The 13,062-nt window shown below is 54.0% G+C and overlaps 1 protein-coding gene across 6 annotated transcripts in view; it reads left to right on the forward strand.

Moving 5' to 3' along the window:
* The window catches only part of LOC120398700 (maestro heat-like repeat-containing protein family member 7), a 107,649-nt gene that overhangs the window by 74,486 nt on the left and 20,101 nt on the right, over positions 1–13,062 (forward strand). For 2 of the 6 annotated variants that reach the window (XM_039526255.1, XM_039526256.1), the window contains exons 1-5: positions 5,425–5,994; positions 6,587–6,700; positions 7,369–7,473; positions 7,917–8,052; positions 8,551–8,707. The exons of 1 other annotated variant lie outside the window; for it this stretch is intronic. In XM_039526255.1, the coding sequence (XP_039382189.1) occupies positions 5,758–5,994; positions 6,587–6,700; positions 7,369–7,473; positions 7,917–8,052; positions 8,551–8,696 (738 nt within the window). In that variant the 5' untranslated portion in view covers positions 5,425–5,757 and the 3' untranslated portion in view covers positions 8,697–8,707. Of the gene's footprint in view, positions 1–4,478; positions 4,602–4,925; positions 5,995–6,586; positions 6,701–7,368; positions 7,474–7,916; positions 8,053–8,550; positions 8,708–13,062 lie in introns of those variants that run through there. 3 more of the 6 variants (XM_039526259.1, XM_039526260.1, XM_039526258.1) reach the window with 3 other exon arrangements.

Genomic DNA, 13,062 nt, shown 5'->3' on the forward strand with positions numbered 1-13,062 from the left:
TTTACTGACTTTACTAGAAAACAGACGTCCCTGTTTAGAAGGTAAGAGTCTCCGAGAGGTTTGGAACCTGCTCAGTCTGATGCATCTGGTGCCAGCTGAATTCTAGGCATGGAAAACACTAGTTTAAGGTGGCAGAATTGTATTCAATAGATGAAATTCAAGATGTGATGGTTAGTTTGAAAGTCAGGACTCTTGGGTCCTTCTCCCAACTCTGCCACTGACTGGCTGTGTGACGACCTAAGACAAGTCAATTCTTTCTAAGCGTTAGCTGCTCCTTCTTTCAAGTACGGATAACTATCTGCTCCGACCTACCTCCCCATGGGTGGAGGATGGGGATCCATTTGAGAGTGTCACTGGGAGCAGTGCATAATATGAGGTGTCCTATCACGTTTACTCAGATCAGATTATGACATAATAGAATAGCTGAAATATTCGATTTTATTTGTATTTTATTATTTTGAAATGGTTAAGAGCAGCAACTACTTAGCTCAGGCTGACGCATCTTATCTAATTTTCGACATCTAAGTGTCTCTTCTTTGTGTGCGATGAGACAGTTTAACACACTATGACAAACAGGAGATGCTTTTGTTTTGCAACAAAATATTTTTGCAAAGAATTTTCATCCCACTTGTTATGATTTCAAGAAACAAACTGGTTTAGGCTGAATGGGATTTTCTGACAGAAATGGTTTCAATGACAGTTCCCTACCATCTCGATTCCTGCTTATGAGGGGTTTGTTGTCTGTTAGAACAGGAGTCAGGACTGGTGGCTTCTCTTTTTGGCTCTGGCACCGCCTTGCCGTGTAGGCCCTTGGGTAGGTCACTTCCCTTCTCTGTACCTCAGGCTCCCTATCTGTCCAACGGAAACAGGGACAATTCTCGAACTCTGGGCAGTTGTGAGCCTGGGTGACATAAGGGGCATAAAAGCCCTTTGTGAAGGAGAAAGGGGAGTTTCACAGTGTTTAGCACCAAGAAATTCTAATTTTTGCTAAAATGTCTAGTCTGCGGAAACAAGAAATGCTTGTCTTTTTAAAAGCCCATTCAGGGATGTGAGTCCCACTCTTTTAGGTACCTGGGGTTCTTTGCCAGCAGGAGAGAAAAGGTGCCTGCCTCCATTTTTATGGCCTTAACAAACCAGGTGCTGAGCCCCAGTTCTCATCTGAGATCCCAAAAAAAGAACATCTTCCCATCCATTAACAAGACAGGACCTATCTTTAGAAGGGGAACAAAGAGAACTCTGGGACTTACAGACTAGCTAGCCTCACTTCCATACCTGGAAAGATACTGGAACACATTATTAAACAATCAGTTTGTCAGCACCTACAGGATAATTTGGTTCTTAGGACTAGTGAGCATGGATTTGTCAAGAACAAATCCTTCCAAACCAATCCTATTTCCTCCTTTGACAGGGTTACAGGCCTAGTGGAGGTGGGTAAACAGTAGACGTGATCTATCTTGGTGTTAATAAGGCTTTTGACACAGTCCCATAGGACATTCTCACAAGCAAACTAGGGAAATGCACATTCCCTCTCAAAGGCAGGGGGACCGGACATGAGGGCCTGGTTGTACTAGAACCAATGACAATAACAATAGTGACAGTGACTTCAGTGGGGCATGAAGCCCGGACCCAGATAAATCCCTCCCTTGGCTAAATACCCTATAACAAAATAGATGTCTTCCTACTCCGTCTATGTGCTGGGTTGTGTGCAGTGGCGATGCTCAGGACCTCTACTATCGGGCTAGTGGAAAGCTGTCAAGGAGGAACTCTGAGGGGTCCAATGGATGAATGGTGATCTCCATGGAAGAGAAGCCCTCTGGAGATGGAGCAGCAGGATAAGGTAGGTGTTGAAGGTCTTCTCCGGTGTCTTTGGGATGGGTGTCAATCTCATCGATATGGTCGGAAGCACGATGAAACCTGTACCGCGCACAGGCTGCGGCTCAGATGGAAAGCAGCTTCATTCGCACAGGAGTCAGTCCTTTTAGATGTCAAGGCAGGAAAAAATGGACTGTTCCAAAATGGCAATGCCAAACAAGTCTGAGGTAAATCTGAGGTAATAGAACCTTCAGGGATTTGGGCGGGAAAACAGATGGAATGTCTGGAGTCCAAAGGTGGGAAAATCCAGTTCTAACCAGTTGAGGCTAGTTCTGAGTCAGTGCCCCTGAGGTAAACAAGGATTGAATCCTGAAGTCACATGTCACGGACTCCATTTTGTATTTCTTACTTTTAGTTATCCCAACACTGAGCCAGTTGTTTCCCCTCCCCAGGCCTGTTTCTCATCAGTATTGTTGGGGTCAAGTCCCTACAACCCAAGGGGGTTGGGAGGCCACAGAGAGGTGTGCAAAGTGCTGGGATGTCAGGAGCTGGGAGGCACTGTCACCCCCGCACTAGGGCAGTGTTTTGCACCTCTTGCTGCTGGCTGAGTTTCCCCATCCTTTGGCAATAAGACAGACTCTTATTTTCATAGCCAGTCGATCGCCCAGTGTCATCACCCTGCCTACTGGCTGGGCAGGGTAATTCCTCAGGTCACCACCCTCTCCAGCCTGCCTTGGGCTTGGAGAGGGAGGAGGAGGGCGAGGGACAGCTGGCGACCCTGAACATCAGCCATCCATCGCTCCATCACCTAGAGCAAGTGAGTGGCATTAGGGTTTCTCGGTGGCTTTCCTTGTCTGTCTGGGGAGAGGCAGAAATAGGGGGAGAGAATCTCTCCCAAAGGAGATTAGATTTGAAAACTGCCCCCAGGAGCCCCTCTCTCTCAGACCGGGGAGTGGCTTCTCCAGAGCCGTCTCCGGTGTGTTTGGAAATGTCCCAACAATGGGGATCCCAGCCCTTCCCTTGTGGGAGACTGTTCCCCAGGCTGAGAGTCTCTGAGCTGGGCCAGACCGTGTGAGCTGCCGAGCATGAAAGTCAATGGGAAATGAGGGGGCCCCGGGCTTGCTGTGCCTAGGGACTTTGACGTGGGGAATGGTTTCCCAGGAGAAGTCCAGACTCCTGGGTTCTGTTCCTTCTCTAGCCTGGGAGCGGGGAGTGTGGCCTGGGATGGCAGGAGGGAGCTGCTTGTCTAAAGTGACCAATGGTCTTTGTGACTGACCCCAGTGCTCAAAAGGATGAGACTCCCAGTTATTGCAGCACCAGGGATGACGAAGGGGAATGTTGGGAGCAGATCATCCAATGAACTCCCATGTGTGTAGCTTGCACTGCCTGAACCCCTGTGGGGGGAAGAGGAGATGCTCTGGCTGGGGCAGGGATGGGGTGGGAACAAAAAGGGCCGTTAGTGAGAGGCTGCCTTGATCCCAGACTCACACCTGCTCCTTGCTCGGTTCCAGGATGTCCAGGCTCCTGAGGATGTTCAGGAAGAAGGCTCTGCAGCTGGTCCCAGAGCCTGAGGGAAGCAGCTGCCATCTTCCCCTGGAGCTCCCGACCGGGCCAGGAGGTGGAAGTGCCCAGCCTTCTGGCAAGAGGAAACCCGCTCCCGGCGCAGGGGCTGAGGTGGGAGAGGCACCAGCCAGGCCAAAATGGAGCTGGCCCAGGATGCAACTGGGCAGGCAGGATCCAGCCCAGGAGGGGAGCCGGGCAGGGTGGCTCTGGGGCTTGTTGTGTGGGTAGCACCAGCCCCAGGAGCCCAGACCTGATTCCAGCAGGAGGCATCGCCCTGCCCGGTCACTGAGGACCTTCCAGCCTCCCCAGGGCAGGAGGTCCCCAGCCCAGGGATCTGGCCTGAGCCACATGAACCCCACTGACACTAGGTGCTTCCACTTTGGTCCTTGGTGGTCCAGTTGCGGGTTGGGGGGACAGGCACCTCCCAGGGAGTCCAGGACAGTGTGTGAGGGGGTGTCTTTGCAATGGGCTTCTGAAGGAGTCGGGGGCTGAAGGCATCATTGAGTGGCGGGAGTGTTTGGCCCAATCTGCCCTAGGTCCCAGCAGTGGGAAGGGGGCACATTGCCCCACCATGTCCCTGTCCTTCCCCCGAGTGGCAGCAGGCGTCACCCTGTCCCCTTCTCTCCCTAGTGCAGGGATGGCCAGGGGCTCAGAGGAGGAGGAGGAGGGAGGGGTGGACATGGCCACAAAGAAGGCTGCTCTCAAGAACATCCGAGAGCAGCTCCAGGGCTGAGAAAAGGTACAAACGTTCTCCAGCTGTGCTGGAACCGAGTTTGTCCTGCCCCTTCCCAGCATCACGACCCCCTGCAGAGGGTCTTGTCCCCAATGATCCTCCACCCCAATGGGGACCTTTCTCCTCCATGATCTGGGACCCCCAAGCTGGGGATGTTTGTCACACACCAGCCAGGGTCTCTTTCCCCCTCCCCCCAGGCACTGTCCCAGTTCCTGACCCTGCTTGTGTGGGGGTCGTGAGTGATTTGAACAATGGGTGGGTCCCCACTAACCCCCATTCAGGCCTGAGTCCTGCAACTGGTGTGGGTGGGGTAGGGATTTCCCTGGCTAACTGGCTCTCCCTCTCCTAACCCCACTCCTGGTGGATGCAGGATGAGGCCCAGCATCTCATGTTTCAGCACACCATCCACCCTGCGTGTCTCGCTGAACAACAGAGAGGGCAGGACACACTGGAGCCACTCTGCTGCAAGGCGGCTATGATGGAGAGGATTGTGGTGAGTGAGACACGGTGATGGGCAGCTGGAGGGAGGACAGAGACATGGGATGGGTAGGGGTCTCCCCAGGCCAGTGGATGGGGAATGGCTGGTGCTGGAGGGGTAGCTGAGGGTGGGGATTGCTGGAGCTGAAAATTGGGGAGAAGAAACGAGATAAATTCTGAGATTGGTCACTAATGGGCAGGAATCGGAGAAGCGGGAGGCAGGTGGGGGGATCCTGCTGGCTGTGTGGGGTGCTGACTGGGTAATCTCCTCACTGGGAAGAGTTAGTGAGGCCCGAATCTACAGACTCCTTTGTTTCCTTTGGGTCTCACAGGAGCTCATTGAGGAGCTGCCTGATAACTTTCCACCCGACGGCGTCCTCGCTAACTCCCTGATTGCTGTGGGCATCCTCAGTTACCGAGACCCTCCCGCCCAGTTCCCCTAACCCCGGTGCTGCTCAGGCCCAGAGCTAGGAGTCACTGCCCCTCCCGCTCCCAAGTCACTTCCCAAGGGTGACTCCTCTGGCAGAAGTGATGGGAAGGTTCCCTCTCTCCCTGCTGCGCTGTTCTTTTCACTCCAGTAACATTGCAATGGCTTTGGGGAGAGGCTCACTCCCAGGATCAGATAGAGGAGGGGCAGCAGGGTCCAGGGAACAGGCGCTATTCCTGTCCTGCCACTGTCTGTCTGGGAAACCTCGGCCTTGTCATTCCCTGGCTCGGTGACTCAGTTTCCATTCTCGCCAGCCTCTGCCTAGCTCCCTGCAGTTTCACGGCCGCGTTGGTGCCAGTCCCACCCCCGCACTGCACAGTCTAATAGCGGCTCCTCTCCCTTGCAAGCACCATGACACCTGCCCTGGAGCCAGAAGTGGAGAGCCACCTCCTTCGAGCTGCCCTGCATGCCATCTTCACCCTGGGCACGGAGAAGGACACCACCCAAGTCCAGGTAGATCATTCTAAAGTCATGGTTTGAAGAGTCAGCTGTCAACCTGCCAGAAATCATTTTTAATTGCCTGCAGTCGGATGTGAATGAGAGAAGCCAGGATATGTGTTTGGAGGGCTCACCAGTGCTTCTGAGAGACCCCTTGTGATGGGGCAGACTGGCCCCGCACTGGGACTGAGAGAGTTAACCCTTCCCTGCTGGCAGAGGAAGCCATGCCCCTGAGGCTCTGCTGGGCATGCTCCAACCGGGAGTCAAGCATAAAAGCCTGCAGAACTACTTAGTTAGGGCTGGCAGCTCAGGAAAAAGGATGCCCTGCAGAAGCTCCAGCCCAGGAGCAGTTGCAAGGAAGGAGGGAGCTGAGGAGCCAGGAAGCAGGCCCAGAGACTGGCAGCTGTGGGAATCACAGGGAGCATCGGGTGCTGAGGATCCTGAAGACCCTGATGCCACAAGAACTGCTACGTTTGGAGGACTGGTAGGAAGTGACCCAGGGAAGGGAAAGGAATAGTATCTCCCACTATTATGAAGGCAGCGTATTTTGGTAGGATTCCCCGCTGACTTGTGGTGGATCATGCCATCACTGACAGAGCCCTGGGTCAGAGCCTGGCGAAGGCGAGTGTGCCCAGGCTCCCCTACTGGGGGTATCTACCCCCCCTCCTTTTGGGGGATGATGTAGTTCACCCACCCCTCTCTCACTCCAAAGGAGGTAGATGAACTCTGGCTGCTGGGCCACGCTATCCCCCAAGGGGAGAAGAATTTAGAGAGATTCTGGCCATTAGGCCACACTGCCTTAGGAACACACTATAGAAACTCCGGCTGCTGGGCTGCGCTACCTGACCCAGAGAAGAGGGTGTAGAGAGACTCTGGCCATTGGGCCATACAGCCCTGACTACCGGGGAGGTAGTAAGACCGACGTAGACACAGGGAGGCGGGGTTAACCCCGCTTTCTCCCTCTTGAATCAAAGGGTTGATGAGAAACGAAACCTGCCACACCCCTCTTCCCACCCTGTGGTAGGTGTAGCCCCACTTTCCTTAACTCTGACCCATGACTCTCCCTTGCTTTGCAGGATCTGCATAGGGTCTTGCCAGACCTCCTGGACACCATGCTGGGGAACCTGCTGGCGGAGTCCCCAGACACCGACAGGCTCCACTACATCTTGAAGGTGACCCCGATGAGAGTGGTGCGGGCAATTTTACCTTAACTCTTAGATACATTTTCCAGTCTATCCTCCTCGGTCAGGGCAGTGAGTGCAATGCAGTGTCAGGCCTTTCCTCCTTGAAGGACAGAGGAAGGAGCTGGGACTTCAAGGCAGAGCTCTGCCTGGTTCTGTTGAGCACTAACCACAGGGCTCCTGGCTGGCTTGCAGAGTGAGAGTCTGAAGCCCTCCTGTGACATCCAGAAGATGGTCCTCAGGGAAGAGGCACAGGCTCCTTCCTAGAGAAACAGAAGGACCCCAGAGAATCAGCCCTTCTCTCCAACAGACCCTGAAATTCCTAGGGGGATTGTGCTCACACTCAGTCCCTTCACCCAACCAAGGACTTGAGAGCCAGGGAGGAGTGAGAGGTCTGTTTCCTTCGTGGTGAGCTGTTCAGGAATCAGGAGTTCAGGGAGGATGGGACCAGCCCCGACACCGAGCATTGTCCCAATCTAGAGAGACAATGACAAGTTGTGACCTGCAGAATAGAAGCATCGTCCTGGGGGCAACAATCCCCTTCTAAAGCTCTGCAATCAATGAATCAGATATTCCACCCCACACACAATGTCTCAGCCCTCTGGGTTTGGGGAGGGTCTCATTAACAGAATACATACACCTGCCCTTTGATCCTGAGCTGCCTCCTTTACCCACAGCAAATTAACTACTGGATCGTGTCCAGGGTGTCGCAGGAGAGAGCCAGGGCCATTAGGAGCAGCACGGCCCTGCTCAGATTCACCATCACCCTTCCTGAGTTTGACGTAAGTGACCTCTGACCCCAGCTTCCTGACTCCAGGCGTAGGCGGGCTGGCTCCAACTGGCTGTAGGATCTGCTGCTGCAGGGGCTGTGGGTTAGGAATGTTCCTCTTGGGGAGGCAGAGGCGGGAATGAGCTTGGCTTGAGTCAAGTTCTTCTTGTCCTGGTTAAGTGGTGACTGGGCTTTTAAGGGGCTCATGCTCCAGGTTCATGCCTTCCTGTCATCCTGGAGCAGCTGGGGAAGCAAATCCTCCTGGAGGGCCCTGCCCACATCCCTGTACTCCAGGCTCCCTTGGCGGCAGAGGAAATTAAGGATCTAGCTCTAGCTTCTATCCTCTAGCATCTCCCGCAAAGCGGCTGAGGGGAAAAAGAGAGTCCTGGCCCATGGGGAACTGGGATCTGACAGGAAAATGCTGATGGAGTCCCCTCTCTCTCTCCCTTCCATTAGAACTCCGCAGAATTCCCCAGGCTGGGTCACCATGTGGCACAGCTGGCTCTGTTCATCAGTGACCCAGGCAAGGACCTCAGCCGGCAGGCCAGGGAGTGGGTTTACCGGCTCAACCAGCTGCTGCTGCACCAGAGGGGTAAGGAACCCAGCTGGGAAATGGCACCCGACAGAAGAGTGAGACTGGGACCCCAGCCAATTTCTCTCAGGCTGACCCCACCTGGAGGATGAGTCTCTGTCTGTCTCTTTCTCTGTTCTACACCCCTCCCCTGCAATTCTGTTGGGCCAGGCACGCAGCGAGGACTCTGCCCACTGTGCAGCCACCAATGGGATTGGAAGGACACAGGCACTGCAACATGAATGCCAAATGCATGTGTCTCTTTCCCATGGCTGACCATCCAGGAGGCCGACGAGCTGTGGTATTGGGACAGGAGGCTCCTGGGCTACAGGAACACGGCCAGGGTGGGGGAAGTAAGGACATTCTGCCAGGGCATGAGACAGCTCAGGGAGTGGGGGTGGCTGGGTCCCTTGCAGTGGCTGCCTCCTGTGGCCACTAGATGGAGATGCCGTTCTAGCCCCAGGATTTGGAGCCTGGCCTTGGGCAATCTGCTAATGCCTCACATCCTGTTGGTTTTAGGTCTTTGGCAAGTTCTTCTCGGAGGGGCAGAGAAAATTTTTCCTCCGGACGGAGGGCAGTGCTGGCCATCCACGATCTCCTGCTGCGTGTCAGCCAGGCTGGGCTGCTCCTCGCCTACTCCCTCCTGGGGGAAGCCCAGCAGCTGATGGGGGACAAGGTAAGCAGCTGCATTAGACTCAGGAGATTGGGGCGGGACCGAGGCCTCATTGCCATCCTATCGCCATTCACTGGCCTGGCAGCAAGGAGCCTGGTGGGGAATGAGAGTGAGAGCAGGTGCTACTGGGAAGGGAGATGAATTCACCTCCATGAGCAGGAGGAAACCAGCTTGTCCCCAGAGCAGCTCCAACGCAGCTCTTTAACAAGACTAATTAATGAGATGCATTACCTCCTCACGGACTTATGTTCTTAGGGCACGGTGCTTTTGCTCTTGGAAAGAGCAGACGAGTACCCTAAGTGAGCCCTCTGCGAGCCTCTCCTGTCCCACAGGGCCTCATCCAGTTCCCAGTGGCCTAGTGTCCATGTCAACCAAGCCACCACCTAGAGAGAAGGGGAGGTTTCAGTCAGCAGGGGCTGCTGATCTGCCCCATTCACCAGGGCTGCCATCCTGTGGCTTCAGCATTAGAGTGTGGGATTACTTGGGGCAAGATCTCAACCTCCTTGCAACCCACTTCACTGCTGCCAGAATCCCTCCTGCCCTCCCCCCACCCCCGCTAGAGCCTCCTCCCTGGCCAACCTCCTCCGCTCTCCGCTGCAGGTACTGCTCTGGCAAACTGTAAATGGGGAGTTAGTGGAAGGGGAAATGGAGCCCCCTGGCACTCGCTAATAGGAGCTGGGGCAGTAGAGCCACCAAATGTTCTAAGGGCTGGAGAAAAATGCCCTCTAGTGAGCTATTGAAAGATCTCAACCTGTTTAGCATATCAAAAGAAGATTGAAAGGTGACTTCACTGAAGTGTTGAAGTGCCTTAATGGAGAGTAAATATTGGGTATCAAAGGGGGCTTTAATCTATCAGAGAAAGGCATAACAAGACTCAATGGCTGGAAGATGAAAAGAGACAAATTCATACTACAAATAAGGCACAACTATTCAAGAGCAAGGATGATTCACCACAGGAGCAAACTACCAAGAAATGTGGTGGATTATCCATCTCTTGATGTCATTTAATGATGACTAGATGCCTTTCTGGAATGTGTTTGCCCCAAAAGTAGCTATTGTGCTATACAGGAAGCCTGTGATATGCAGGGGGTTAGAATAGATGCTCTAAAGGTCTCTTCTGGCCATAAAGTCTACAACTTTGGAAAAACTGAGTGTAGCATTGGGAGCAGCCTCTGGTGTTTTACTGTCTAGCCGGCTTGCTTCCTGGAGTGAACACTGATTGAGTGGGGTGATCCACAGGGAGTAGCTCAAATCTTGAAAGTGTCTGGCCAGCGGCAGGACATTAGCACTTCAGGGGAAGGGTGGGTGTGGCAGTGACATCACAAAGGCCTTTTGCAGGACCTCAGCCTATTGGTCAAAGGTGGTGGGGAGGTGGTGACCTCACAGAGAGATGCTGACATCAGCCAGGCAGGTCAGGGGCGCAGAGCTAGGGAAATCTCAGAGACCCCTGTGGCTCTGCTTCAGCATGTCTCCTTCTCGAGGTCTCTCTTTGAGGACTTAGAGAGTTTACGTAAGTGAGTGCGAGGAGGAACCTCTTTCGAGTTTTCTCCTTTCCTTTTACTGACTTTACTAGAAAACAGACATCCCTGTTTAGAAGGTAAGAGCCTCTGAGAGGTTTGGAACCTGCTCAGTCTGATGCATCTGGTGCCAGCTGAACTCTAGGGATGGAAAACACTAGTTTAAGGTGGCAGAATTTTAAGGTGCTGGAGGGGCAGCTGAGGGCAGGGATTGCTGGGACTGAAGATTGGGGAGAGGAAACGAGAGAGATTCTGAGCTTGGTCACTAGTGGGCAGGAATCGGAGGAGCGGGAGGCAGCTGGGGGGTTCTTCTTTGAGTGCTGTCCCTGTGGGTGCTCCACTCTAGGTGACGGTGCGTCCCGGTGCTGTTGATCGGAGATTTTCAGTAGCAGTGCCTGGTTGGCGCGAACGCACTCAGTTGGTATCTCCCATCTCGTTGGAATCTTCCTGAGTGCGTGTTCCCCACACCCTCCTCGGTTTCTTCTCAACCGTCCTCGGCTGAAGACGGGACTCGGGGCAGTGCTGCCTTTTCTTCCCTGGTCTCTATAGGAAACAGTAACAAAAAACATAGAAATAATTAGTAGTTACTTCCCAGTTTTTTTCCCTTCCTTTAGTATAGTTACATAGTTACTTACTTAGTTTAAAAAAAACATAAGCAAAACTAAACAAAGAACCCTCAGGCTTGTCTCCCATTGAGACACTCTCCTCGGCCATCCTTAATTCATAATGCCAGGAGCTTCAGGATTCAAAAGATGCATCTCCTGTCAGGACTCCATGCCACGGTCAGATGGGCACTCACACTGTGTGAAGTGCCTCGGGGACACCCACATCCCCGCGAAGTGTCTTCATTGCGCGAGCCTCAAGTCAAGAGCTCATCGTGACAGGGATCTGCGGCTCAAAATCCTCATGATGGAAAAATCCTTACAGTCATTTTCGGAGACGGGAAAGGCTAAACCCGCTCCCTCACACTCCCTAGCCAGATCGGAACCAGTGGGCAGCGTTGCTTCACCCTCCCTGGAGCGGAGGCAAGAAGCAGAGCAGTATCACAGGAGAGGCTCTAACAAGGGTAGGGGGTCTCCCGCGAGATCCCTACCATCTGTGCTGACAGCACCAAAGGCAGGTGCCTCAGCCTGCTCTAATGCCTCAGCCACGGCTCTGACAGAGCACAGAGGCAGGGACCCGACCTCCCATGCCGGGAAGTTCCTTGTGGATCTGGTCCCCTCAGCGCCGCAAACGGCCGCGGTGCGGACACTGCGCTCCTCCTCGGCACCGCAAACGGCCACATCGCCGTCACCGCGCTCCTCCTCGGCACCGACAATGACCGCGGTGCCAACAGTGCGCTCAGCCTCAGCAGCAAAAATGGCCCCGGTGCCGACAGCGTGCTCAGCCTCAGCACTGAAAACGGCCGCGGTGCCGACAGCGCGCTCAGCCTCAGCAGCTAAAACAGCCGTGGTGCCGACAGCGCGCTCAGCCTCGGCACAGAGAAGAACATCGGCACCGAGCCTGTCTTCTACCCGGGCACCAGCAGCAGACCCCCTGCAGGGCACCTCTAAGCAGTCTGCAGCAATACTTTCATTCTCACTTTCTCCTACTAATGAGCTAGAGCAGAGAGCAGGCTCAGCTTAGCCCAGGGAGCAGAAGCAACAATTTCTCACTCAAAGTGACCTTTCAGTGCCACCTGAGCCTCACTCTCCGCTCCTAGATACACAGGACTCATTTTTTGAACCGCCACTCTCTCCACCTGAACTGGCTTTCACTGATGGTGAACTTGATTTACAGCAGCAAGCGGAGTTCTCCCCTCCTGCTTCTCCTCCACAGGTGCCTCTGCCACCTCAGGTCATGGCTCAAGGTCACCAACCTCAGTTTCCCTACTTTGCCCTCCCTTGGGCGGCACGTGGGTTCTTCTACCCTATGCCTTGGCCTCAGTGGTACCCTTGGCAAAATCCTCCTACCAATCATCCTCCTTCTGTGCCTCAATCTCCTGCTCCGTCCACTTCTAGGGTGCCTGACCCCCCTCTTGAGACTCGGAGCTATGCACCATATCCTGACTCACCGACCCCTAACTCTCCACTAGCCTCAGATGAAGCCCCCCCCACTTCACCTCCACAGGCCGTGGACGACTGCAAACAATTTCAAGAACTTTTTAGGAGGGTGGCACTCAGTCAAGATATCCCCTTAGAAGAGGTTCAGGAGACGCAACACAAACTCCTCAGAATCCTTCAACCGTCTGTAACCCTTCTGCCCCTCTGAGTTGGCAGCAACAAGGGCCGGGTTCAGTATCCAGGGGTTCCGTTTCAATAACGCAAATGCAAAACCGGCTCGAGCCCCCACCCAGTGACTTGGGACAATTACATACCACCCCCTGGGCACCTTTAGGAGTCAATACTTCCCCTCTCGCAAGCACAGAGTCTGAGTGTAGCAAAATCCTTTTAATAAAGGAGGGAAACAATGTGGCATCATATTGGGGAAACACCACAAACAGGATTCATAACGTAAACCATGAGCAAAAGACCCACCAAGTAAGTTTTGGCAATGTCCTTTTCCCCTTAGGGTCTTAAGTCCAATCAACCCAAAGTCCAACAACCCAAAAGTCTCTGTTTCTGGTCAGTGCCACCCCAGATTTCAAAAGTTTATCTGCAGAGTTTTACCCCCCCAGCCTGGGTGGAAATAGGGGGGCACACACAGGGTGTTAAGGGGCACCTTACGTGGGCCGGGGCTGACTGCTCCGCCTCTCCGTGGAGTTCTGCTGCAGCCTTCACCACGACCGGCTCCACTCCACCAGCTGTGTCGCTCCTCCAGCCGACCCATGAGCTGCTCCAGCCGTCCCAAAACCGCTCTGCT

Source organism: Mauremys reevesii, linkage group 2 (genome assembly GCF_016161935.1).
Source record: "Mauremys reevesii isolate NIE-2019 linkage group 2, ASM1616193v1, whole genome shotgun sequence".
Classification (NCBI taxonomy): Eukaryota; Metazoa; Chordata; order Testudines; family Geoemydidae; genus Mauremys; species Mauremys reevesii.